This window comes from Pelecanus crispus, chromosome 1 (assembly GCF_030463565.1).
Source record: "Pelecanus crispus isolate bPelCri1 chromosome 1, bPelCri1.pri, whole genome shotgun sequence".
In the NCBI taxonomy this organism is placed as follows: Eukaryota; Metazoa; Chordata; class Aves; order Pelecaniformes; family Pelecanidae; genus Pelecanus; species Pelecanus crispus.
In genome coordinates this window covers 154,902,348-154,927,810 of record NC_134643.1, presented here as the reverse complement: position 1 = coordinate 154,927,810, position 25,463 = coordinate 154,902,348, and the positions used below count along the sequence as shown (strand labels likewise).

General features: G+C 41.1%; 1 protein-coding gene across 1 annotated transcript in view; it reads right to left on the bottom strand.

Moving 5' to 3' along the window:
- Positions 1 to 12,019: 12,019 nt before the first annotated feature.
- The window catches only part of LOC104025350 (interleukin-1 receptor type 1), a 30,705-nt gene continuing 17,261 nt past the window's right edge, over positions 12,020 to 25,463 (bottom strand). Inside the window, exons 7-11 of the mRNA XM_075716714.1 lie at positions 21,194 to 21,314; positions 17,464 to 17,609; positions 15,750 to 15,893; positions 14,523 to 14,687; positions 12,020 to 12,396 (exon numbers count right to left, since the gene is read on the bottom strand). Of these exons, the coding sequence (XP_075572829.1) occupies positions 12,020 to 12,396; positions 14,523 to 14,687; positions 15,750 to 15,893; positions 17,464 to 17,609; positions 21,194 to 21,314 (953 nt within the window). The remainder of the gene's footprint in view (positions 12,397 to 14,522; positions 14,688 to 15,749; positions 15,894 to 17,463; positions 17,610 to 21,193; positions 21,315 to 25,463) is intronic.

Here is a 25,463-nt window from a genome sequence, read left to right as displayed (position 1 = left end):
TCTCAGGATCTAATACATTTGGGCTGTTAAGATCAGTAGCTTTGCTTCTGTTTAGTGTCTATGCAGGTAAACATTCTCCAGTTCTTGAAGTTAATGCACAATTAAGTCCTTTTAACATGTTTGAGTATTAAATCTGGCCTTTAAAGGGGATTTGTAAAGGGAAAGATATCTTGGAGATAGCTACAACAATGTGTTTGCACTTTTTCATATTTTTTTAAATTACTTTTTAAAAGCTGAAAAAAATCACAGGTGTTCCTTTTCTGTGCGTAATGAGGGGATGGATGAAACTACACCTCTCATGTCTTAGACAAGTGCCCTAACCAGCAGACTGCACAACACAACAAAGTCATTTGGATTTCTCCCCAAACTGGCCTTGATGATTCTAAGCAAACACTATATAGCAAAGCAAACCAGTACCTTGTATGGAAGACCGAGACCGCGAGAGAATTTTACTAACTGGAAGAAGCAGATTTAGGATAACTGAGCACTTGCATTAGACCTCACTCTCCTTTTTAATGACTGGGGACAGGCAAAGTCTGAAATACAGAAATTTTGTCTTCTAAAAGTATGTCATCACTCATGATCACTGTGAATATTAATATTCAAATAAACTCCTTGTTCATGTCTTCTGTACCATTCACTGCTGCATTTATTTTTATCTATTCTAGCACCATAGTTTCCTGTGCATCACTGTAGCTTCCCAGTGCACCCCACATGAGATGTAGCAAATTATCCAGCAGATTTCATGCATTGGTTGGCATACCTGTACTTCTGAAGGCAAAACTCTGTTTAAAGGAGAATGAGTAGAGAGAAACTAAAAGGCAAGGTGTTTCAGCACATCTTCTGTTAATTTCCTTTCTACAGGATGCCAGCCTGTACTAGTCTTTCTCTACAGAAATCTTTTTGCATGTTCCCTGTCAGACATGTCTCTTCTCTGGCATTCCCCCTTCTGCTCCTCACTGCGAGTTTCCCAATATTCTACTGAGGCAAAACTTACAAATTACTTTTGCTGTGCAAGAGACCTACACAAACCCCATATCTTTTTATGTATACCACTAGATACATAATCAAAGAAACCTTTTTTATCTGTGAACACAAAGGGAAATCCAAGAATTTGCGGAGACTATAGAAAAGGTTTTCTAATATTAACAAGTCCGAACAATCAAATAAATGCATCAAGTGCATCATTGAAGTAGGTAAGTTTAACTTATTATCACCTGCTGATGGAAGAGATAAGTTAATTAGTTACCAAGTTTAATTTCAATCATATGATTTGGGTTTGGGGTTTGTTTTTTTTTTTTTTGGGGGGGGGTGTGAAGCTCATTTTCTTCCCAAAGGGGTGAGGGGAGTGTTTCTAAGAATAAACCAAAAGAACTAGCCGCAAATACAAAATGCTATCCAAAAAGATCACTGGCCTAAAAGTATCTACAAGTGGGATAGCATGGGATAGCACTAGCCTAGAAATATCACTAGCAGCTGATAGAGTGACATTCCATTTCACTGATGAACTGCAAAAAAGCAGGTCTGCACCTGAATTCTTATTCATTGCACCTGGTATAACCTTATTATGGACTAGGGCAGAAGAGGAGAAAGCATTGTTATGTTACTAGAAATACCTGAACAATATTATTTTAGATGAAAATAAAGCTTTCTTGTGAAATACCTATCCTGTGTATCATATTCAAATTATTCAGATAATAAAAAAAGGAAAACTGAAAAAGAGCCTTTTAGGTGGTTAGTGCCTCATCGGTTCATCAGTTCATCATCTCAACCCAGCTCTTGCCTTTCCATTATTTTCTTTTTAACCCAGAAACAAACAAGCATCACCTTTTACTGTTTGAATAATCATCTGGTTTTTGGACAAGCACGGTACTGATAGAACTTGCAGACTTCTGTAACTCTCTGTTGCCTTTTTCAGATGCATGTAAATAATCCAGCTGAAAACTTGAACGCTTTCTGTAACATTAAGGAAGACTTGCAAGCAGCTGGTTTATGTTAGCAATTAGAATGTTCAGTTTGTAGTCATAGCAGTGGTTTGTTGGAAAAAATCCACAACACTGGAATGGTAACAATACTTATAGTTATGCTGGTAGCCTAGGCAGAACAGAGATTACTCAGGAAAGGAACAACATCCAGGGCTCTTGGGTGAATGAAGCAATAGTTGAGCCTGAAAAGAGGGACTGAAAAATGAAGCACCGGTAGCTGGCAGAATGGGTCTTTGCTGCTTATTCCTTTGGGGTCAGCAGGAAATGTGGGCTGGCAACTTTAACTCAGTGTTAATCAAGTGTTTGCACTGGAACTTCTCATAATATTTCAGCCTCTTGAAGCACTGACGATTTGTCACCAGAGTGTATGCTGGGGCTCCGTTGGAGAGCTGGGCAGAGTGTGCTCATCATTCCTTTCTAGCTGCAGACTGGCTTTTCTTCCAGAGAAAGCCAAAGAGCTGGTTTGAATCCACATTACATCCCGGTGTGGGGTCAGGATATAGCTGTGGTGTGCACCTAGATTCAATACCACTGAAGGACTAACACGTCCTGTAATACAGCTACTGCCACGGAGAGCCCTCAAAGGTTTTATTTGCCCTTCTGCATGTCCCCTTGCCTGCCTGTACTTGCATTTCTTCCATTCCCAAAGCAATGAAAGTGCTATGTCATGCTAGACAGGCATCCAAACTGCCCACGTTCACACTCCACAGCCTGATGAACTGCCACAAACTGTGATCTGCCTGTTCCTCAGCGTACTCACCTTCCAAGAACATACAAGTGTTGATGTAACTTCCAGGCTGGTGATTTTCACCTCAAATTTTCACTCTCAACTCTCAACATCATTTGACTAGGAAAGAGTAGCTACTGACAAAAGCACCAAATAAAGAGCAACTGGGTAATAGCCCGGTTCCTGGGCTATGAATTTGAAAATGAATGTGCTTCTAAACACATAAACCACAAAAATATTAACAGATCGTTAATAATTCTATTGTAACTTCATATTTTAGAAAGTATTACTATAATTGAAGAGAACAGTTTTCTTGGGTGCTTCAACATTCCTCATGAATACAGAGAATCATCATGTCAAACTTTTGGATTTAGATAAAGAAATGGTAGAAAATCCATAGAATCACACCACTTTGCTACATGAAAGACTGAAAAGTAGACTGACTAATAACTGTTACATAAATATTATATTGTTTTCCCAAGCAATTATATGTGATTTTATGTAAGTAATTTCCTCCACTGCTTTTTCAGTGATATCGGTTAGTACAAGATCCTCTCTCAGTCTAAGAAACCTTTTGTCTTTAAGTGGATTACATTCCTAAATGCAATAACAATTAATTATTAAAACATGGACAGATAATACAAATAAAGAACTTAATTCAAAATCTATAATACTCCATATCAAGAATGCAAAAAGTAGTTTTGCTGGCGGTAATGTAATTCCTTTCACATTAAAACATCTCTGAAAACTTTTTTATTTTCCACTTTGTGTATCATAGATAACTGCTGGTTTTGCCTATGATGTGCTGACAAGCCTGCTACAAACTCTGCAAAGCCAGAGCAGCCCATCAAGACAAGGCATGTGGGTAATGGTGCTGGGGCTTAGTGATAAACCCCAGATGCACTGAGCAGCCTTTGCTTCTAGAGCCATTCTAGCCAAGGGAAGTATCACTTTATCACCCACATTTGTGTGGATATATGTACATAAAATTAAGATGTACATTTAAATGTAATTTAGAAGGTGAAGAGGAGCAGAGAAAATAACTGAACATATCTAAATGACCAGAGATACAAAAGCTTGATATACAAAGTCCCTTCTTACATAAATGTATTGGGTTTGTGTGGCAAGGTTTTGGTAGCAGGGGAGCTACAAGGGTGGCTTCGGTGAGAAGCTGCTAGAAGCTTCCCATATGTCCAACAGAGCCAATGGCAGCCGGCTCCAAGACGGACCCACCGCTGGCCAAGGCTGAGCCCATCACTGATGGTGGTAGTGCCTCTGGGATAACACAGTTAAGAAGAGCGGGGAAAAAAAAGAACCCACACAGCTGCAGCTGGAGTGAGGAGTGAGAATATGTGAGAGGAACAACCCTGCAGACACCAAGGTCAGTGAAGAAGGAGGGGCAGGAGGTGCTCCAGGCGCCGGAGCAGATATCCATCTGCAGCCCGTGGTGAAGCCCATGGTGAGGCAGGCTGTGCCCCTGCAGCCCAGGGAGGTCCATGGTGGAGCAGATATCCACCTGCAGCCCGGGGAGGACCCCGCGCCAGAGCACGTGGATGTGCCCAAAGGAGGCTGTGACCCCGTGGGAAGCCCACGCTGGAGCAGGTTTGCTGGCAGGGCTTGTGACCCCGTGGGGGACCCACGCTGGAGCAGTCTGCTCCTGAAGGACTGCACTCCGTGGAAGGGACCCATGCTGGAGCAGTGTGTGAAGAACTGCAGCCCATGGACAGGACCCACGTTGGAGAAGTTCATGGAGGACTGTCTCCCGTGGGAGGGACCCCACGCTGGAGCAGGGGAAGAGTGTGAGGAGCCCTCCCCTGAGGAAGAAGAGGCAGCAGAAACAACATGTGATGAACTGACTGCAACCCCCATTCCCTGTCCCCCTGTGCCACTCAGGGGGAAGAGGTAGAGAAAAATCGTGAGGTTGAGCCCAGGAAGCAGGGAGGGGTGGGGGAAAAGTGTTTTAAGATCTAATTTTTATTTCTCATTAACCTGCTCTGATTTGACTGGTAATAAATTAAACTGATTTCCCCAAGTCAGGTCTGTTTTGCCTGTGACAGTAATTGGTGAGTGATCTCTCCCTGTTCGTATCTCAACCCACGAGATTTTCGTTACATATTTTCTGTCCACTGACCAACTGAGAAGGTGACTGACAGAGGGGCTTTGGTGGGCATCTGGCATGCAGCTAGGGTCAACTCACCGCAATAAACACCACCTTTGCCTTTTACAGTAGGATGCATTTACTATTTAAGCAGAAGCTGAAAAGAAAATGGCTTTAGTTTCAATTTAATCACAATGCATTTAAATAATTAAAAATATTTTAGTTACACTACTGTTTATAAAAAAGATCATCTCATTATTCATTTTCCCCTCTGTCCCCGTTTCGAGTTCTGAACATTATAAAATAAATCCCACAATTAAAAATTAAGTAGGGGCAGTCACAGTAATGTTTTTCACCCTGTATCAGTGAATGGGCAAAGTATTCTTATCTCTGAAACAGCACTGATAAAGACACACCATATTCAAGCTTGTTAATGTTGGTGTCACTTGATCATAATAAAATCTGTTATGATAACGAAGCCAGGAGTATTTTTTAAGTACTAACACATTTAAACATATTTTGTTACAGTTTGTCATGTAATGAAAATAAAACTATTGAGTAAGCATTCTGGTGTGTCACATTTATATTATTTCATCTTTGTTTCCTAAATACTATCTTGTCATTAACTTCTAATGACATCAGTGCACAAGGTTAGGGACATAGCATTGCATTCAAAAGCAAATTTCCCACTGACGTACCAACACAAGACAAGCAATCTTATAAAAAAGAATAATTACCATTCCTGCCATCCTCCCCTCCCTCTCACATCTTCATTTTTCTGGTTTCACTATGTATTTTTTTTTTTTTTTATCACATAAGAAACTTCAGACAAAAGAAGAAAAACAGGATCAGGTATAACTTGGGACAAACCACTCATACCCACTAAAAATTGAATCCTGCAATGAAACCACTCTGCAGAGCAGGCAGGTGCAGAAGTAGCGCAGAACTCTCCTTTGCACTGCGCCACATCTATGCACCGGAGCCACTGCGCAAGCTGCGTAAGCCTGTGCAAGGCTCGAGCTGGCGGGCGGCAAGGACAAGCTGGCCAGGTTGCTTGTCCTTGCTGGTCTGTCAGTCAGAGCCTATGGTCCACTGCATCAGTAGAACGATGGTCTTGATATCAGGGTTATCTTCTCTGGGCTGCTGATGACCGGAAGGTGTTTTGTATAAGTCTGCTAGTCATCCATCACGTTCATTTGAAGCTTATCATGTAAGTCTATCAAACGGCAGATTGGGAGTTAAGAGAGCTCCCAAGAAATCTCCAGGAAGCTGTGTGTTCACAAAATGGGACTCAAACCTCCTGTATGCAATTAAATTCTCGTAACAGAGTCATCACCTTCTTCCTGGCTTTATAAAAAAGCAGGAGAACAATAGAAAACTTGCCAGGAATAAAAATAAATAAAATCACCTTTAATTTAAAAAGCTTTGCTGGAATCGTAACTTTGCTCAAACATCTCTCACCATAGAGCTGGCTTAATTCTTAAGGTAGTTAGAGATGCTCACCTCTGACAGGTACCAGCCACAGCAAAATTAACCTTGTTAAAATCACAACAGAAGGCTCCACCAGTGTTTGGGAACAGAAACACAAAAGTATTCCTGAATTACCACCACAAAATCCATTTGGGTTTTGGGTAGAAATCCTTTTGTTGTTTTGGGGGGTTTGGATTTTTTATTGTTGTTTTGTTTTCTTGCATTTAGGAACAAAATCCAAATTAGAGGGAAAGAAACATTCCTTCCTGTGTGACACTTGCACAGGTTCCCCAGTCTGCACCTGCAAGAACAAACCAAAGCAGCTTCTCACAGGGATGCGCTCTGGACTGGCTCTCTCTCATCACAGGCATTTGGCTTCTACTTCTGTACCGAGTCAAGCTAACATTCATTTGATGGTAAGACACTTCACTACCCAACTGTCAGCATGCCACGTGGGCTGGCAGCTCCCTCCCAGTCAGGGTCCGCCCCAGTGTCCCCAGTAAGGAAGCAGGGTGGGCTAAAATGGGTCTCCTGGGCCCAAGGTGTGGTTGATGAGGGCCAGTACGGCTTATTAGTGCCCTCAGGGCCCTGATGTTTGTAGACAATCAGTAAGAAGAGACTGCCCATTCTCTGCAAACACTAAACACGAATTAGGCAATGCCTTGTTCAAATCATCTCTCTCTGTATTTTTGGGCAGTGCAAGCATCCATTTCATGGGAACAAAACCAAACAATAATTTTAAAAAGAGCAAGCAGAAAACTACAGAAAAAAGTATGTAGGTGCTGAAGAGCACCTTTAATACTCTTGCACAATAAACATTCAAACAATGAATGTGCACAACCCAAAATATAATAAAGAAAACTTGTAAATTTTACATCATAAGCATCATAACCTCCTTTCAAAATCCTATTCCCAAGTTAATTTTACATGCAGAAATTAGACTGACTTCCTGGCTGTCTGCTTTAGTGTCCTCCTGAAGCAAACAGTTCTTTTTTTTTTTCACCCCTCTTTCTTTCTCTTGCTTCATCCAGGGGCTTAGGGTTTGGTTAACTTGCCTCCCTTTAAGCTCATTACTAGTGAAGATACCCAAGAACAACATCAGCTTTACTCGCCTCACATGGAGATCTTTTTTATTCTCCTTACTGAATGGAAAGCTTTGCTTACAATGGCTTTGAGGAGGATGGGACTAAACTACTGTAGAAGACTTGAAAAGCTCACATGGGAGGGCTTTGTCACAGTACTGGCCCCATCCCTACTGTTCCTCTAGTCCAGGCAGGAAACCTCCTGGTCAGGCTGGCTTCAGCTCTCGCAGTAAACCCTGCTGAGTCCAGTTACCAGGGAACGAACAGTGATTTTCTCCTTGACTCTTCCCACCACAATCTTTTAATCTTTTTAAAGATTACAGTACAGCACCTTTGAAATAAGTCTGCCTATCTTGGAAGAGGTGGGGAACAAAGAGCACCTTAGCAGAAGCAAATCGTCCACCACCTCCTGTTTAAAAAGAATTTGCGCTGTGCTGCTTTCAGCATGGAAGTGATGCTTATAGTGATCCCCTTCCTAAGCGGAAATAACATGCACAGGACCTTCAAACACACATTAATTTACAGCCTAAACCCTTGCCTGGGTTTTAGACAGGTGTATAGTATAGATTAGGCCTGAAAAAAAAGCAAAAGCATTATCAATACAGGTCTTGAAAATGCATTATTTGGGAAATTTCACATCAAAATGCTGACACAGTCTAAATACAGAATTAGACTTACTGCTGCTGGCTATACAGAAATTAACAAATTTTCTTGGATTCTGAAAAATAACTACTGCGAGAGTTACCCAGGTATATAAAAACTCATTTCAGAAGAACTCCTCTAATGGCTTTCTTACCTGCTTATCTGTCTTACATGAAAAAACAAGCCCAGGATTAAACTAGCGAGTAAATAGAGCTGGCATCGCTTGTACTAGAAAAAGGGTCAGGAATGGTATTCAGTAACAGCTTTCAAGAAGTTCAAAACAATCAGAATGCAAAAAGTACAGACCAAATTTAAAACTCCTACTTTTATAAGCTCCTTTTATCTATTAGGATTGAAAATTACTCTGTAAGCCCTCTGCTAAGCGCATTAGCCCCTCCGAAATCAACACAAGGTCTTGTGCGAGACCAACCCCTACAGCCCCACCGCCAAGGCTCTGGCTTTCCTGGAGCAGATTAGAGAGTCAGGGCTTGCCCAAGGAGACAAGCAGAGAAGGCTGCCTCTCCACTACTGCTGAGAAGCCCTTCACATCTCCTCCATTTGAGGTCTCCTGCCTTCCCCCCAGCTCTTGAGCAGCTGCAGAAGGTTGCTGCAGTGGGGCACTGCTGGGAACCGTGCTCGTCCCAGAGAGCGAGGCAGCAGCCTTGGGGCTGCTCTAGCTTCACCTCTCACTGCAAGGAGACCACAGGACAGAGCAGAGCCAAGCTCACAGCTCCTGTTTGCCCAGGCAGGGCAAGGTGATTAGTGCTCATGTTGCGCCAAGACCAGACTGGTTAGTGAGACCCTTTCCCCCTAACACATTCAGCAGCCTGAATGGAGATCTGATATAGCAGTCTTGTTGTAAGACACTTCAAGACTGCTGCTTGGCATTGTTCATTCTCAGCAGGCTTTACTGGAGGAATGAAGAAGAAAAAAAACCAGCAGTGCTGTAAGAAAAACAATATGTAGTGCCTTTATTGAATTAAAAAATGGACTTTGCTTCAAAGTGCCTTTACATAACACACATGAAAACTTGAGCATCATTTGTAAAAACATATCAAAAGGAACAAATATTTTCAAAAAACACCAGTATTTTGGCTCAGTAAAATAACTTTCCTATCCCTAAGGTAGGGATAACAAGTAGCAGTTTTTCATTCAACCTATTCCAGTCAGGAAAAATAATTCAGGAGGCCAGAGGTTGCTGGAACTCTGTTGGCTGGCCTGCATACTGCAAGCGTCAAGGTGGAAGTGCAAAGTCAGTATTAAATCCTAGTCCTTAGAGTACAGAGACCATAATTCCAGCGTCTAGTCTTCACATTTGATATAGGGATCTTCTTACAGAAGAGTTCTGTGACCAAACCATGCCGCTTCTGCCCTACTAAATTCTTCTATCGATGTGAACCATAACAGTTAGCCTTGCTCAGACGGATCTCAGTAACTTCAGACGGATGTCAAGGCTCTCTTACCCTATAACAGGCTGTCACTGAACACATACCATATTTAAAAGCAGACTGTGTGCAACAGCTAAGTGAACATGATGACCAGAATTGATCGTCCCTTGACAATTGTCTTGACTAAAACACAGAATGAGAACAGAATATAAGCATGTGCATTGGTCTATACATACATAACATTCATCAATAAAACACTCCAGTACCATGACAGTTTGAAACAGTCTGATCTTTCAAATGCACTTTTTTCCCCTCCTATCCTGAGATGAAGAGATTTTTACTCCATTCTGGCCAAACACACACTCAACTCACAAAGCTCAGAAGGCACTCTCTCAGAAGCAGTGTTTCAAGTTTCCAGCATACACTGAGGTAACCAAAACACTTTAGGTGGGAGAGAAACTTATTTCCACTGGTTTTGTCGCTTATCAGGCAGAACACAAGGGTCACACCATCCCACGTTCACTGAGCAGTTCTTCCGTGGGATGGCATCTCACGCTATCAGTTTTGTTTGGTTGAGGATGGAGGCATAAGAAGATAAATGCTTGAACCATGAAAGAACAAAAAGCCAACACTGCAGTGTCATAACGAGTAGATGAAGTCTGAAGGATGCAGAACATAAGGTATTTTCAGACGAGCAAGTGGAGATATCAAAGGACCAACTCAAAGGGAAAATTTCTGCCTAATACTGTATTAGCAACAGCCTTCAAGGACAGCTTGGGAAGTGATGGAGTTTGACACAACAGTAAGTTGCTTGTTCCAAGATAAGGGAGCTGCATGGGAAAAGATAGGCTGGAGTTTGAATGGGAAGAGAGCAAAAGGGGCTGCAAGAGAGAAGCAGATAGGACACACATAGGAATTCAGAATTGCAAGAAGCAGATAAAAGCAGTAACAGTCAAATCCTGAAGCTTCTATATACAACTAGATCTCGTAACTTAAAAATGTGACTTTCAAGGACAGACTGAAAAGCACAGGCAATTTGGCTCTCACATCTCCTGTTCCTATACAATTTGTAGCTATAAACATGGCATTAAACAGATTTGATTTTTTTTTTTAAATCAATCAAATAAATTCCCTCCCCTGAAAAAAGAATTGATATTAAAAACTACATCACTGCCTACACACAAGTCAAGCATAACTTCAGAGTTAACAACTGTGGCATACATAGTATTGTTAAAAAACAAACAAACAAACAAACAAAACCCAACCCCAAAGGAAGGAGAAAGGATTCAACACACACAGTAAGTTTTAACAACTTCCCTTCCCAAGCTGCTATTTGGAAGCTGCGACTCCAGCCCCAATTCATCCAGCCTACAGTCAGCTCAGAGGGAAAGAAGAAAAGCAAGCAGCTGCAGGGGTAACACAGGAGATCTCTCACTTTAAGGAGTACTGGGCAACAATGCTGTTTTAGCTCTATTTTCTAAACACATCTAGAGCCAAAAAAGAATGGTTGCACCATCCCTTTTCTCCTCCCACTGCACTCCAAACCCTCCAGGAACCAGATGAACTCACTAATCTGGGAGAAAACTATCCCAAGGAAAAGAATGATTTCTGCCACATTAGCCTGTTCAGCCAGCTTTAGCTCTCAGAGCTGACAAATGCTAAAGCCAGCACCCTGGCTGGGAACAGGAGGGAAGACCTGCTCTCCTTCAGCAACAGTGACCCAAGAGAAGTGGGTGCCCTGAGCCCCTTGGTCTGGTCCTTAAGGTAAGGCAGATGAAGCCAGCCATCCTGCACTCCCCATGAGAGAGTCTGTGCCATTAGCTAATTGTTCTACTTGGCTAAAATAAGAACAAATATATCAAGCCATTTAATTAGGGGGGGAAAAAAAAAAATCCCCTGGGGATTAATTTTTTGACTCAGTACAGCATTACAATGGTATTTTTATGACATCTGCATGGGACAATTGACCAAAAACAGTACAGTTCTTTAAAATGTAAAAAAGATCATGAAAGAGTATTTGTGCTTTGTCAGGTTCAATAGTACTTTTGTGGGGCTGGGATTGTCTCTTACCTTTTCTCTTCGACAACAACACACCAATACAGTAACAGAGGGATTTATCTTTCAGCAGACTGAGCAAGGCAAACAATGAACTTGTAACAAAGAAAAGTTTTGTGTCACTTCATTTAAAAAAATTGAAAGAAAAACATTTACTGGCATCAACCATGCCCATTACGTGATTTCACAACTATAATTAATATAGTTCCCTTCATATTCAACCTTTTACTGCAAAAAAATTTTCTGGTTTTTTGGTAGGTTTTTTTTTTTCCCTTCCATTTTTAATACCAAAAGAATTCCACCAAATCACAGTGCAATTCTTTGAAAAAGCCTCATGTACTTCCTATGTGGCTTCCATGTCATCACTGTGCTACTGACAACATCTCAAGGCGTTCTGTTGATCTGGCCAGAAAAAAAAGAATGATTCACATCTGTAGATGAAGTTGTAGTACCTTCAATCCAGAAAATTTGGATAAGATTGTCTGCACAAAACAGATACATGTGATCTTCAACCAATCCATCACGAGCTATGTGAACTGAATTAGTCATTAAGTGTATTTTTCTTTCATTATTTAGGGAGAATTAAAGTCTCTTGGTAACAAACGCAATCCTGATGAAGATCCATTTTTTCTGGATGGCATGTGGTAGCGCACTTCCTTCCAGAATCTCGTATTTGCTGAATGAGACCTTTCCGAGAAGTCCCCTTTCCATCGGATAGCCCCGTGCTTTTGTTTAATATATTTGATGGATTCTGGCATGGTTGCATAATCTTGTATTTTTTCAAGTTCAATGAGAATTACTTTAATGCCATCTTGGATAAGAGCATTATACATGGCTAGCTGCTTCTCAGACACATCTTCTAGAACACTGTAACAGGAGGGTTCTGGTACTAAAACAATTATCACTCTTCTACTTTGATGGATTTTTTCATCAGCAATACTGATCACAGCTGTAGAGAAAAAGGTTGTACAAAATTAAGGCTGTATGTTTCTATTTGTTACCAACATGTTGCAGCTGGTTCACTCCCTGTTTGATATTTGAGCCAACACACTTTACCTCAGAAATAGAATCACAGAATCATAGAATTGTTTAGGTTGGAAAAGACCTTTAAGATCATCCAGTCCAACCATTAACCTAACATTACCAAGTCCATCACTAAACCAATTAAGGGTAGAGTGGCAATTTCATGTTTCCTGGCTTGGTGTCTGGATTATTTATAATGAAAGTAAAAACTAGGAATCATTAAGATTGGAAAGGATCTCTAAGATCATCAGTCGAACCATCAACCCAACACCACCATGCCCACTACACCATGTCCCAAAGTGCCACGTCTACCCATTTTTTTAACAATTCCAGGGATGGTGACTCCACCACCTCTCTGGGCAGCCTGTTCCAATCAATGCTTGACTACCCTTTCCGTGAAGAAATTGTTCCTAATATCCAATCTAAACCTCCCCTGGTGCAGCTCGAGCCCATTTCCTCTTGTCCTATTGCTTGTTACTTGGGAGAAGAGACCAACACCCACCTCACTACAACCTCCTTTCAGGCAGTTGTAGAGAGCGATAAGGTCTCCCCTCAGCCTCCTCTTCTCTAGGCTAAACAACCCCAGTTCCCTCAGCTGCTCCTCATAAGTCTTCTGCTCTAGACCCTTCACCAGCTTCATTGCCCTTCTCTGGACATGCTCCAGCACTTCAATGTCTTTTTTGTATTGATAAATAGGGACAGGATAAGAGCATTCAAGCAGTTACATTGGGTTAGCCAACAAGTAGAGATTTGGCCAATGCAACACAATCTGACCCCATCAGACTGCATGTCTATATTCTTGTTTTGCATAAACAGAGAAGAGCTACTGACTATCTACTACTTATCCCGCTAATGCCATTTTATTACATTATAGGTGCAATTGCAAAAAAACTAGTTCCAAAGCCATAGGCCTAGATAAAACTATGACCTTTTTCCTTAAACGGCTGCTTCTTCTTCTTAATAGTTTTTTGTTACATGTAAGTGGAAGAAAAAGCAAAGAATCCTCCCTTCAATGGCATTCCACACAGTTAATTCTAAAACAGCAAAATATGGTAAATACCACACAAAAACCATACAGGTTAACACTGAGAACAGACTATTGCATTTTTTCAAGCTGGTAAAATAAAGAAGCACTTTTTTACTTTTTACTTTTCAGGGAATCCTTCCTTCTCAAACCACTACCAAAAGCCTTCAGATGTAAAAAAGTGATCCACAAACCACCTCATGTAGGTTTGTTCACACCCAATTTTTTCTTAAACAAAAATTTCTATTTAAGGCCTAGTCTGCAAATTTATTCAGTCTCAGTATTATCTCTTTAAAGCCATAAAACCAGGAAGGATTCAGAAGACTTTCGTCACCTCACCTCACGTAAGCAGTCAGTGGGACAGACTTTGAAATTTTCAGTGTCAGATGCTAGAAATTTAAATTTGATGTGCATATGGACACAGAGGAAACCTCCACAAGGATTTTAAAGCCTTGCAAGAACTTTCACTAGGAACAAGTAGTCTTTGATACAGGTGATCATTCCTGATAACTTAGTGTTGCTTTATATTCTTTTTTTCCCACCTGCACTGTCTAAGCATCCATTATACCCCTTATTGCATCCTGTCGGTTTGACAGCAATTCTCAGAGCAAATAAAAATGAAACAGTAGAGAGGTCATCCTGTCAAATGGCACCTCAAAGCAACGGGCTCTTTTCATTCCACTCACAAGACCTACTTTTCCATCTTTCCTACCATTAGTCACCATTCACAACCACAATTTCAACTCCTCTTCCCCTCAGCATCCTTCCATCTCCAGATGTCCAGGCTAGCCAGACATTGAAAAAACCTGGAGGAGCTAAATAATGACAAAGGAAAGGCTGAGTAAACAGACTTCACGGGAGCACCCAGTGCTGTATTTCTCATTCTCCATCAGACAGAATAAGAAAACCATAGCTCATTCGATGGTGGGAGATATTTAGAATCACATCTGATTGATTGCTTGTTTCTGAGTTGTATTTGCAGCTGCCAATGAGAAAACTCGAGTGCAATTTGTCTCCAGATAGCTTACCTTCTCCTGGTAAATCATCCCTCCCAAATATGAAGAGGTTATATCCACACTGTCTTTCTAAGACCTCTGGCAGTATCTTCAGAGCAAAAATATCCGATGAATACAAGCAGTTCTCTCTGTTCTTTGGATACAGAATGTAAGCATCATAGATCTTCCCATCTGAAACTAAAGAGTCAGCAATAGGAGCAATATAAAAATGGATTCTAAAGACACAAAAGCAAGCAAGCAAGCAAACAAAAGAGGTCTCTAAACTCTGTTTTCTCCTCACTTCAATCATTGTTTTAGATCCTAATCCTGCTATTATCTAAGCATGTATAATTATACTAAGCCTGAAGTATTTGTAGAATCTGGCCTCCTAGAATTCAATATGCTGGATCAGAATAGACAAAGGACACCTGCAAAATTAAGTAGGTTTGAATATTATTTTTTGAACTCTAAATAAAAAAATGTTATTACTGAATTATCTGGAAATTAGCGGTTCCAGTAGTACAACTGAACACTTAAAATTCCAGCTGCCATATAACTCATAGGTCATTTTTGTAACCTGGAGTTTCAAAACACAGCAACCACTTAGACATGAAAACAAAAACAAAGTATTTGGCAAATTTCAAGGTCTGAATTGTGGTAGATATTTTGAAACAAACTTTTCAGAAACACCGAATTCTAAAGACTTCAAAGAAATCTAACAGAACTTCAGTAACTCTAGAAGGTATTCTCTGTTTCTCTAGCCATGTATCTCCTCTCAGATGTTTGGAAATGACCCATACTTCAGCATACCCTCATAGACAGCACTCCTATCAACATTTTTCTGAATGCCAGGAATTTACAGAAAGTAAAATAATCAGAAGTGCCTTCAAATTGAAAACAAAAGAAAGTGAAATTTGTCCTGGTTTGTCTATGGAAAATAAAAAATACTCCCAACAATTCCACTGCATTACTGCTTTCTGTAAGAACAGTAATTAAAAGAAATCTGAACAACTGCTGTCAGAACAGCATTCAAACCACTGAAGTGGGTCTTCAGGGAAAGGCATGATAATACTGGATTCCTGGAAAGTTGCTGATTTTTCCCCTGTAGCTGCTTTTGTTATCTGAACTAATTCTAAACATCCTAAAAACATGTTATCCTTTCAAAAATCCCAAGTAAGACCAATCACACTCCATAAGGTTAACTCATGGCCTTGCAAGGGAAGGCTCATTACAACACACAGCACTGTTACACCAACGTACCTTTTTTACCCAGGAAAGGATGGCAGGAGTCCCGATACCAAAGCACAATATCAATTTTGAAGATCTTGTAGATAAAGAGAGTAAAAAATACTAAAAATACCAAAGAAACTCCTCCTCCAATTAAGTAATGTTGAATGTTCTGAGCTGCAGTAGAGGGGAATGAGAAGAGAGAAAACAAAAAAACCACACTTATACACTAGAACCAGAGAAAGACAAGAGAGATGTCCAAAATTGTTTAGTCATTAAAATGTATTTTGAAAAAAAAATGAATGAATTAATAGGACAAAGTTTTTCACATATGCTTTCTGCAAATACTGTTGTTTGACAAGCCTACTCTTATCTTTCAGAGAAAAGATACCTTAGCAACATGATAAATGAGGCTACTCTTCAGCTGAATCACCAAATATTGACGTACATCCCAGAATTCTTGTACAAAATTTCATCAGTCAGAAAGCAAGAAAGTCAGAGATGGGGAGGCGATTTCCTGACCATGCTGTTCTCCCCAGACCAACGAGCTTTCCATTGTCTCTAGCCTGTTATAAGATCTGTCATTGAACCTACTAATTTGTTGTCCTTATTAAATTTGTTGTCCTTAAAACACCCGCCACAAACTGCATTTTTTAGTTCGTGCATATGAAAGGATTTCTGAGGTTAAATTCTACCCTGACAATCTTTATGAAGAACTTAGATACGTAACAAGCTAGAGCTCAGATCCACTTTCAGTCAATTATCTGTTTACAATGTGGCCAGTTAAAGGTAAGTTTGAGAATAACACTTGTCAAAGTGTTAGCTCACAGTTGACAAAGCCAGCTCAATACAAGCTCAACAGACCAGAGGCTCTTCTGCAGCTAAATTTAAAAAAATGGGCACTTATAATATCTGGTGATTTGCTTTTCTATGTATCTCTTTTTAAATAAAAAGAATTAATTTCTTCAGCCTTGCATTTGAGTTTTTAAAACTCACTTTACCTTTAAGTTCATCTATTAAATAGAAAATTTCATGCTAGCCAGCAATATGTCAAACTTATGCCTGTCTCTGAGCACAAGACTGGGGTCTCCCACAAGTGGCAGGATGCTCCCAATCAATATGCGTGAGTCTGTCTAGAAGGTAATAACACAGCACATGCATCAGTAATGGAAAGTCCATACTGTTTCCGAGCAATCTATTTCATTCCTTCACTATCATCACTGCTGGAGTTTCTCCTACTACATAGACCTTTTCTCTCTCCTGTTAATCTGAGCCCATTATTTGTTACTGAGGGATAGGACATCCAGGTCCACATACACATTCGTGTCCTTTTGACAGTCTGTTCCACACTTAGTTATGTCTTCCCCTCAGCTCTTTTAGAGAATTGGCCACTTCCACTGCTCTTCTAGACACACAGTCTCCTCTGACCCACATGCTTCTTTAAGTACAAGTGTGTAAAATGAAGCACAGTATTCCACTGAGGTCTCATGCTTGCTTCAAATAAATTGGAGCCTTTCATTAATGTTTCCTAAAACACTGAATTAGAGATGAAAAAGCAAATTAAAAGTGCTATTTTCTTTAATTTTGCTAAGAATATGACAAAAAAATCACAAAGAAAGGTATTGAGCTGCATTGTCCACTTTGCACAATGGTACATCACGCAGTTTTAGCTCTAAGTAGGGTGTTGTCAAACTAACTGAGAAATAAGCATCATTGATCACCATTTTATCAAGATGAGATCTCCTACCTGGGCGTTCCAATTTGATGTAGGCTGTAAATTGTTGAGACCCATATATGAAGTGACAGAAAAATTTATGAGCATAATCCTTTACTTTCACTTCTGAAATGTTAAATTTTGTTCCAGATACAGCAAGTCCATGAGGCATCCCCTCTCTGTCATTAAAAAAAAGGGTAAAAAGGAAAAATCTGTAGAGAAACTGACATATCAGTGCTTAATACAGGATAGATTCATCAATCCGCAAATAGGAGAACATTCATTTTTCACCTCTATAAACCTAAGAAGCCAGTGAAGCATAGTAAGTACCACCCCTGTAACAGCTTCATGACCAAAGGTAACTTGGCATTTTCCATACACATTGGGTTGTTGGGTTTTTTTTTCCTGGGTGGGACAGGGACACCATTAGCAGTTTTGCAGATGATACAAAACTCAAAGGGATGGCTGATGCACCAGAGGGTCATGCTGCTATCCAGAGGAACCTTGACAGGGTGGAGAAATGGGCCAACAGGAACGTCATGAAGTTCAAAGCAAAATGCAAATCCTGCACCTGAGGCGGAACGAGTCCCCAGGCATCCTGGACTGCATTCAGAGCAGCGCTGCCAGCAGGTTGAGGGAGATGATCCTTCCCCTCTATTCAGCACTGGTGAAGTCACACCTGGAGTATTGGGGCCAGTTCTGGGCTGCCCAGTACAAGAGATGTACGGATTTACCAGAGCAAGTCCAGTGCATGGCCATGCAAATGATTAAGGGAGTGGAGCATCTGTCATGCGAGAGAGCAGGGGCTGTTCAGCCTGAAAAAGAGAAGGCTCAGGGGCAGGGGGTGGATCTTATCAATGTGTGTAAATACCTGACGGGAGGGAGTCAGGCTCCTTTCAGTAGTGCCCACTGACAGGACAAGAGGCAATGAGTACAAATTGAAACACCTTCCCATCTGAAATTCCATCTGAACACTTTTTTATTGTCAGGGTGGTCAAACACTGGAACAGGTTGCCCAGAGAAGTTGTGAAGTCTCCACCTGTTTGAATATCTGTTGGGTATTCAAAACCCAACTGGACGCACCCCTGAGCAACCTGCTCTATCTGACCATGCTTGAGCAGGGGTGTTGGACTAGACAATCTCAAGAGGTCCCTTCCAACCTAAATGATTCTGTGAATGAAAGACTATTCAAACCAGTAATAACTGTTAATAAAAGTGTCAAGAGAAAAGTCATCTTCCAGGATTCTTTATACTGATGATGAAGCAGACACCTTTCTAAGCATACTAACAGACTCCCCGAGCCTACACTGTCCACAGTCAATAGCGCCAACCAACTTGGGAAATAATGTTGAACAAGATTCACAAAAGCTGCGTGACCGTGGTGTTGAATAACGAATATGGTGATACTGCCTTTATGGCTGATATCTATTGCCACAAGACGCTTGGAGATATAATGTGCTGTCCTACTAAATACCATCCTGCTCTAAAGTAGATCTACAAGTATAAGGTCGGAAGGGTGTCCTGGTTTCGGCTGGGATAGAGTTAATTTTCTTCCTAGCAGCAGGCATAGTGCTGTGTTTTGGATTTAGTAGGAGAAGAATGTTGATAACATGCTGATGTTTTTAGTTGTTGCTGAGTACTGCTTATGCTAGTCAAGGACTTTTTCAGCTTCCCATGCTCTGCCAGGCACACAAGAAACTGGGAGGGGGCACAGCCAGAATAGTTGATCCAAACTGACCAAAGGGCTATTCCATACCATATGACGTCATGCTCAGTATATAAACTGGGGGGGTTGGCCAGGGAGCAGCGACCACTGCTCGGGAACTGTCTGGGTATTGGTCGGCGGGTGGTGAGCAATTGCATTGTGCATCACTTGCTTTGTATATTGTTATTATTATTACCATTATTATACTGTTACTATTAGCATTACTATTTTACTTTATTTCAATTATTAAACTGTTCTTATCTCAACCCAGGAGTGTTTCTCACTCTTACTCCTCCGATTCTCTCCCCCATCCCATCGGGGTAGGGGGAGTGAGCGAGCGGCTGCGTGGTGCTTAGTTGCTGGCTGGGGCTAAACCACGACAAAGGGTCACATAGGAAGGTACTGACAAACTGGCATCCTACCCTATACACCAAAGTGACGTGACCTTATGTACTCAAGGAGGAAAACTCATTTTGCAGAACATCCTGAAGAACCAGTTTCTATTACATATATAATTGCCAGTAACTTCTGTCATGGGATGCCAATACAAACCTCATCATTTTGCAACATGTTCAGACTTGTTCAAGTCAGTTTTAACTTTCCTCCCAGCAGAAGAAAGAGTTACCTCCTAAGTGTAAGCCCTCAAGTCCATAATGTTGGCCATGCCTACAGCGTGCTTTGCTACTAGCATATGCTCCACAAATTTAATTGTTGAGAAATTGCTACTGTTTTTTTTAAATAAAACATTATTATTGCAATTAGATTCATTTTTCTGATACTGGGTAGCTTACTTCGAACAATTAATCCTAATTAGAACTTGCACAAGATGTATTTTGCACATCTCCATCTCTGGCACGGGAAAATTATCAGGCAGGGTGATGATCAGAAATGGAGATCACTTCCAAGCAAGCCAAAAATCTTAATAGAGAATTGCTTTAAGTTAAATATATTAAATGTTTTTCAGGAAGATGTGTTTAATAGCAGCACCAAGTTGGTTTCAGAAGAAGCTCCAGTTGTAACTCTAAACATAGCTACACAGAGCTCCACATGTGTCTTAACTGGTGAAGCTGAGAAGCTTCATATCCTAAAGAATAATGGACTTATTTGTGCCTTAGAGACCATAAGCTGGGGCCCTAATATTTACAGGCAAACAACCAAGTATACAGATCTATAATGAAAGTAATAATTCCCCCTAAAGGAACTTGGGGACCAAGTGGAACTAAGATTCCTTCTGGAGGCCAGATACAGATGAATGAAAAAGATCATTTTAAAAGTAGTCTGCAACCTAATTCTCTAGCCATATTGTGCACTGATGACGGCACTTTGTGGAGACAGCAATGCTTCTGCATGAGTTGTGAACTGATCAGCTGAGATTTTTTTTTCTTTCTTCTTTGCACTACATTTTAGGTGTTATATTTAACAGCAGCGATTGATACAATGAGAAAGCAAACAGTACATCCACACTCTGCTACAGCATAGACCAGTCACTGAGTAACAAATGTCCTGCCCTCTCGAAAGGAATTGCTGGTTTTATCAGCCTGATTTGTGTTTAATTTTCCTGAACATAAAAAACCCCTAAGTGTCCTGCAACAAGAGCTTCTGCTTTGTCTTCTTGAAGATTAGTAGCTGCATCTGTACTTAGAAAAGGAGCAACTTCACAAATAAAAATAAGTGGGGTGATTTTTTCTCTTGGAACAATCTATCCTTCCCCTATTATGACAGAGGGCAGGCTTTAATCTATTAGCAAAAAGGACTGCATAAGAACAAATGCATAAATAAAGCCTTAAAACATTACATGTTTCACAACAGCATTATAAAAACCTACATATAACTGCTTCCTTACATTTGAATCAGATACATCACTATTTATAATATGTTTATTTTTTTAAAAAAACCCAAGCAATAAGAATATAATGTACTTGATGCAGACTTCTAATCAGTCTCTCAATGACTACTGACATTTGACTAGTAGTCAACTTTATGGTGAATTCACTGCAAATTACTGCAGATTACTTCACCTAGAAATGCACTTACAGTTCAATGTATAAGGATACTTACTCATAAAACTGTTCCCTGTAGGTGCTATCAAAGCTATCAACATCCTCATCATTAACTTGCCAGAATGGAATCAAGCCATTTATGCCGCTTGATATATTACATTCCATAACTACATGAGAGCCTACAAAAAACATTTAAATACGGCAATTGAAGGTCTTGTAACACAAGCAGGATCAAGTGATTAGGGAACAGCTGAGGAAAAGGAGGGATATCAAAAAGCCTACTTACCTTATGAAAAGCAGTGTCCTTAAAACTCATCCATTTGTAATCCACACTTGGGTGTCTCCAATCTGGATATAAATTCCACCCTAAATGTAGGTGTCTAAATGTTCATGTCTACATGTGAGCTAGAGGTCTAAGCTAGTAACAGAGTTCAGCTCTGCTGGAGTCCACTCACATTAAAGCAGACACCTGGACCTTATCCACTGAATGGCTCTCCAGACTCCACAGACTCCACTGAAAGACTTCAGGGCTCAAATCAGTTGCATGTACACAGTATGGTGACATCTGAAATGCTCTCCAGCTTCCAAGGCATCTATATGGAGCTGGCAGATAGTACTCCAGATCTTCAAGAAACCTCAACTGCTAGAGTAGCCAGACCACCCAAAACAGCACTAGACATCTATGTGTAGGCAACTTAATTGAGCCCCCATTGACAACAGTATGAATTAAGGCCCACAGCTCATATGCAGATACCCATGTGTAGACAACTACACCCTGGAGCTGAATCCCATTCTTAGTGACCACGCATATCTTTACTCCAGATCAGAGTCTTTTGGCCAACACTGTCCACTGGGATGGTTTCTGAATACCCTCACACTCTGCTCCCAGAACCTCACCTGTCACTCAGCTCCTTTGCCACCAACAGTCCAGATCCTACAGAATGCTTCAGTATTAAGAAAGCAAGACAAGTTGCAGCATATATTTATTGCCAATGTACCTCAGAGGGCTCCATTTACAGGAAGGTAGGCAGCTTTCTTGGAGTCCTTTCTTTCTGTATTCTACCCATGGAAATTATGATTTGATAGGAGAACGTGGGCTCTCAGTTCACCTATGTAAAGATCTTAATGTTTCGTTTCTAGAACCACATCAGACCTAGGTGCTTCCACCAAGGAATAGTCTCTATCAAAATTATGGAATAAACCTTTAGCTCACATGCAAAGCAGTTACATGAACAAGAGTTCACACAGAAATCACAGATGCTCCCCAATCCCTTCCCTCATGTACTTCCACCACAATAATCACTATTTTGTAAAGATGTGGTTTAGTGCATTGCACAGCTCTTCAAAAGGAAGAAAACTCCTTAGGTGTTCCATGCCCTCAATTTCTATACATTCATGAATGTACTGTTAAGTTTCTGCAGAACCTTCTCTTGCCATTTCTCATTCAAAAATACAGGTGTTTCCAGGTTCATACAGGTTTTACCACATTCTGCCCCACAGGCAGGCCTTTAACAGGAGCAAAGATTTTTTTTTTTTTTTCCCCACCAGCATCCCATTAAAGTTACCAGACATAAAATATTACTTTTGAATGTGTGGTGGGTTAGCACTGGCTGGATGCCAAGCACCCACCAAAGCCACTCTATCACTCCCCTCCTCAGCTGGACAGGGGAGAGAAAATATAATGAAAGGCTCGTGGGTTGAGATAAGAACAGGGAGATCACAGCAATTACTGTCAAGGGCAAGACGGACTCAACTTGGGGAAACTAATTTAATTTATTACCAATCAAATCAGAGTAGGATAATGAGAAATAAACCCAAGTCTTAAAAACACCTTCCCCCCACACCCCTCTCTGCTTCCTGGGCTCAACTTCACTCCCAATTTTCTCTGCCTCCTCCCCCCAAACAGCGCAGGGGGACAGGGAATGAGGGTTGCGGTCAGTTCATCACATGTTGTTTCTGCTGCCCCTTCCTCCTCAGGGGAGGGCTCCTCACACTCTTCCCCTGCTCCAGCGTGGGGTCCCTCCCACGGGAGACAGTCCTCCATGAACTTCTCCAATGTGGGTCCTTCCCACGGATTGCAGTTCTTCACACACTGCTCCAGCGTGGGTCCTTCCAAAAAGTGCAGCCCTTCAGGAGCAGACTGCTCTGGTGTGGGTCCCCCGTGGGGTCACAAGCCCTGCCAGCAAACCTGCTCCAGTATGGGCTCCTCTCTCTCCATGGGTTCACAGATCCTGCCAGGAGCCTGCTCCAGTGCAGGCTTCCCATGGGGTCACAGCCTCCTTTGGGCATCCACCTGCTCCGGCGTGGTGTCCTCCCCGGGCTGCAGGTGGATATCTGCTCCACCATGGATCTCCCTGGGCTGCAGGGGCACAGCTGCCTCACCATGGTCTTCACCACGGGCTGCAGGTGGATATCTGCTCCGGCGCCTGGAGCACCTCCTGCCCCTCCTGCTTCACTGACCTTGGTGTCTGCAGAGTCATTCCTCTCACATATTCTCACTCCTCTCTTCAGCTGCAATTGCTGTCACACAGCCACTTTCCCCCTTCTTAAACACATCACAGAGGCGCTACCACCATCGGTGATGGGCTCAGCCTTGGCCAGCGGTGGGTCCGTCTTGGAGCCAGCTGGCTGGTGTTGGCTCTATTGGACACAGGGGAAGCTTCTAGCAGCTTCTCACAGAAGCCACCCTTGCAGCCTCACCTCTACCAAAACCTTGCCATGCAAACCCAATACTGAATGGCAGTGCCTTTTAAAAAAAAAACAAAACCCAAAAAACAAACAACACCAAAAAACTCCACCAACTTCCATTAAAAGGTCCCCCTGTAGTAGGGAATCATTTGTAGTTGTTCAGTAGTCAGAATAAACCCACTTTGTGGGTGAAGGCTTTGTGTCTCCTTTTAGTCTCATGTGTGACTGCTTTCCTCATGTCTGTAAGGCAATCAAAGCTGGGTTTGTTCATATTAGCTGGTCTAATGCATCCAATAATACATCAGCAACTTTTAATTAATGCAGTGTCCAAGCCATAACAAATATGGACCAAATGCTATTCTAAAATAAAGAGTCTAAACAAGTTGTTGCATAACACATCTTAATATAGGCTGAGAGTCACAGGCAGCCCCTGGACTAATAATTACTCTGTTCTCCATTTTCTCAGCTATCAAGGATTAAGAAAATCCTGAAGGATGTCTTCAGTAAATTAAAGAGCCTTTTAAGGGCCTATGCAGATCAGACTCCTTCTGAGTAGAGGTTGTATTGGTAAGAATTTTTCTGAATTAAATGGGAAGTCACAACTAATTACCAGTCAGAACTGGGGACAAGATTTACATGATATTTTAGCTGGTGGGAGATGCAGTACAGGGAAGCCCCACTGTAATATTACTTCATTTCTTCCACAGTTACAATAACAAAGGAAAGATTTCACACATCAAGATTAGGGTTGTGTGAGGTAAAAAAAATTACTGTAGCAAGTCTCCCTATTTCACTCTAAGATTTGGTGATCAAACTTCCTTTTTAGTGGAAGAGCACAAATAAATCTTTTCAGGCATGTAATTGTAATGAAGCCAGAGAAGATGTAATTACCAGAAAAGATGAGGCTGCTGAGCCATTTCTGAATATTTCCAACAGAATTATATAACCATCTGAAGACTGCGGGACTGTAAGTCTATAAAATAATACTGTTTGTATCAGAACCTGAATATTCCCTTTGTTTAAAACAAAGCCTTCTGGACTTTGGAGGAACATAATTTCTGTTTAAGCTCATTCATTATTCTGGTCAAAATCTACTGATCCTCACCAGAACCTGGCAACTTCAGAATGAGGTATCTTTCAAAAATTGTTGAGGTCAAAAAGGAGAAAAAAAAAAAAAACAAACAAAAAAAACAACTGCAACAAAAAAAAAAGCCCAAACAAACAAAACCACAAAACCCACCAGTATTTCAGTGCTGTTCACTTTAGTTTAATACCATATACTCAAAGTCAGAATTTTGGCCAGACAAAATGTTTCATATAATGTGAAAAGAAGCATGAGGCCTCAACATGAAAAACGAACACCCAATATACACAGTATTTACAAGGTCAATGTCAGAAAGAGCAGCAGCAAAAGTAGCTGTGTTATGCGGGACTACCATCAATGTGACATACATAAGAATAATTCACAATGCTCTGGCAGCAGCTGTCATATGGTGCCAAAGCCTCAGTGCAACCTCTCCTCAGAGCTTTTCTAATGACCTAACTGGTAACAAACCTTCCTCAAAACATTACAAGGCAGCTTAGATCCTGTACAGGAAATTCTAGTAAATAACCAGTCACACTTCTCGAAAATCAGTTAA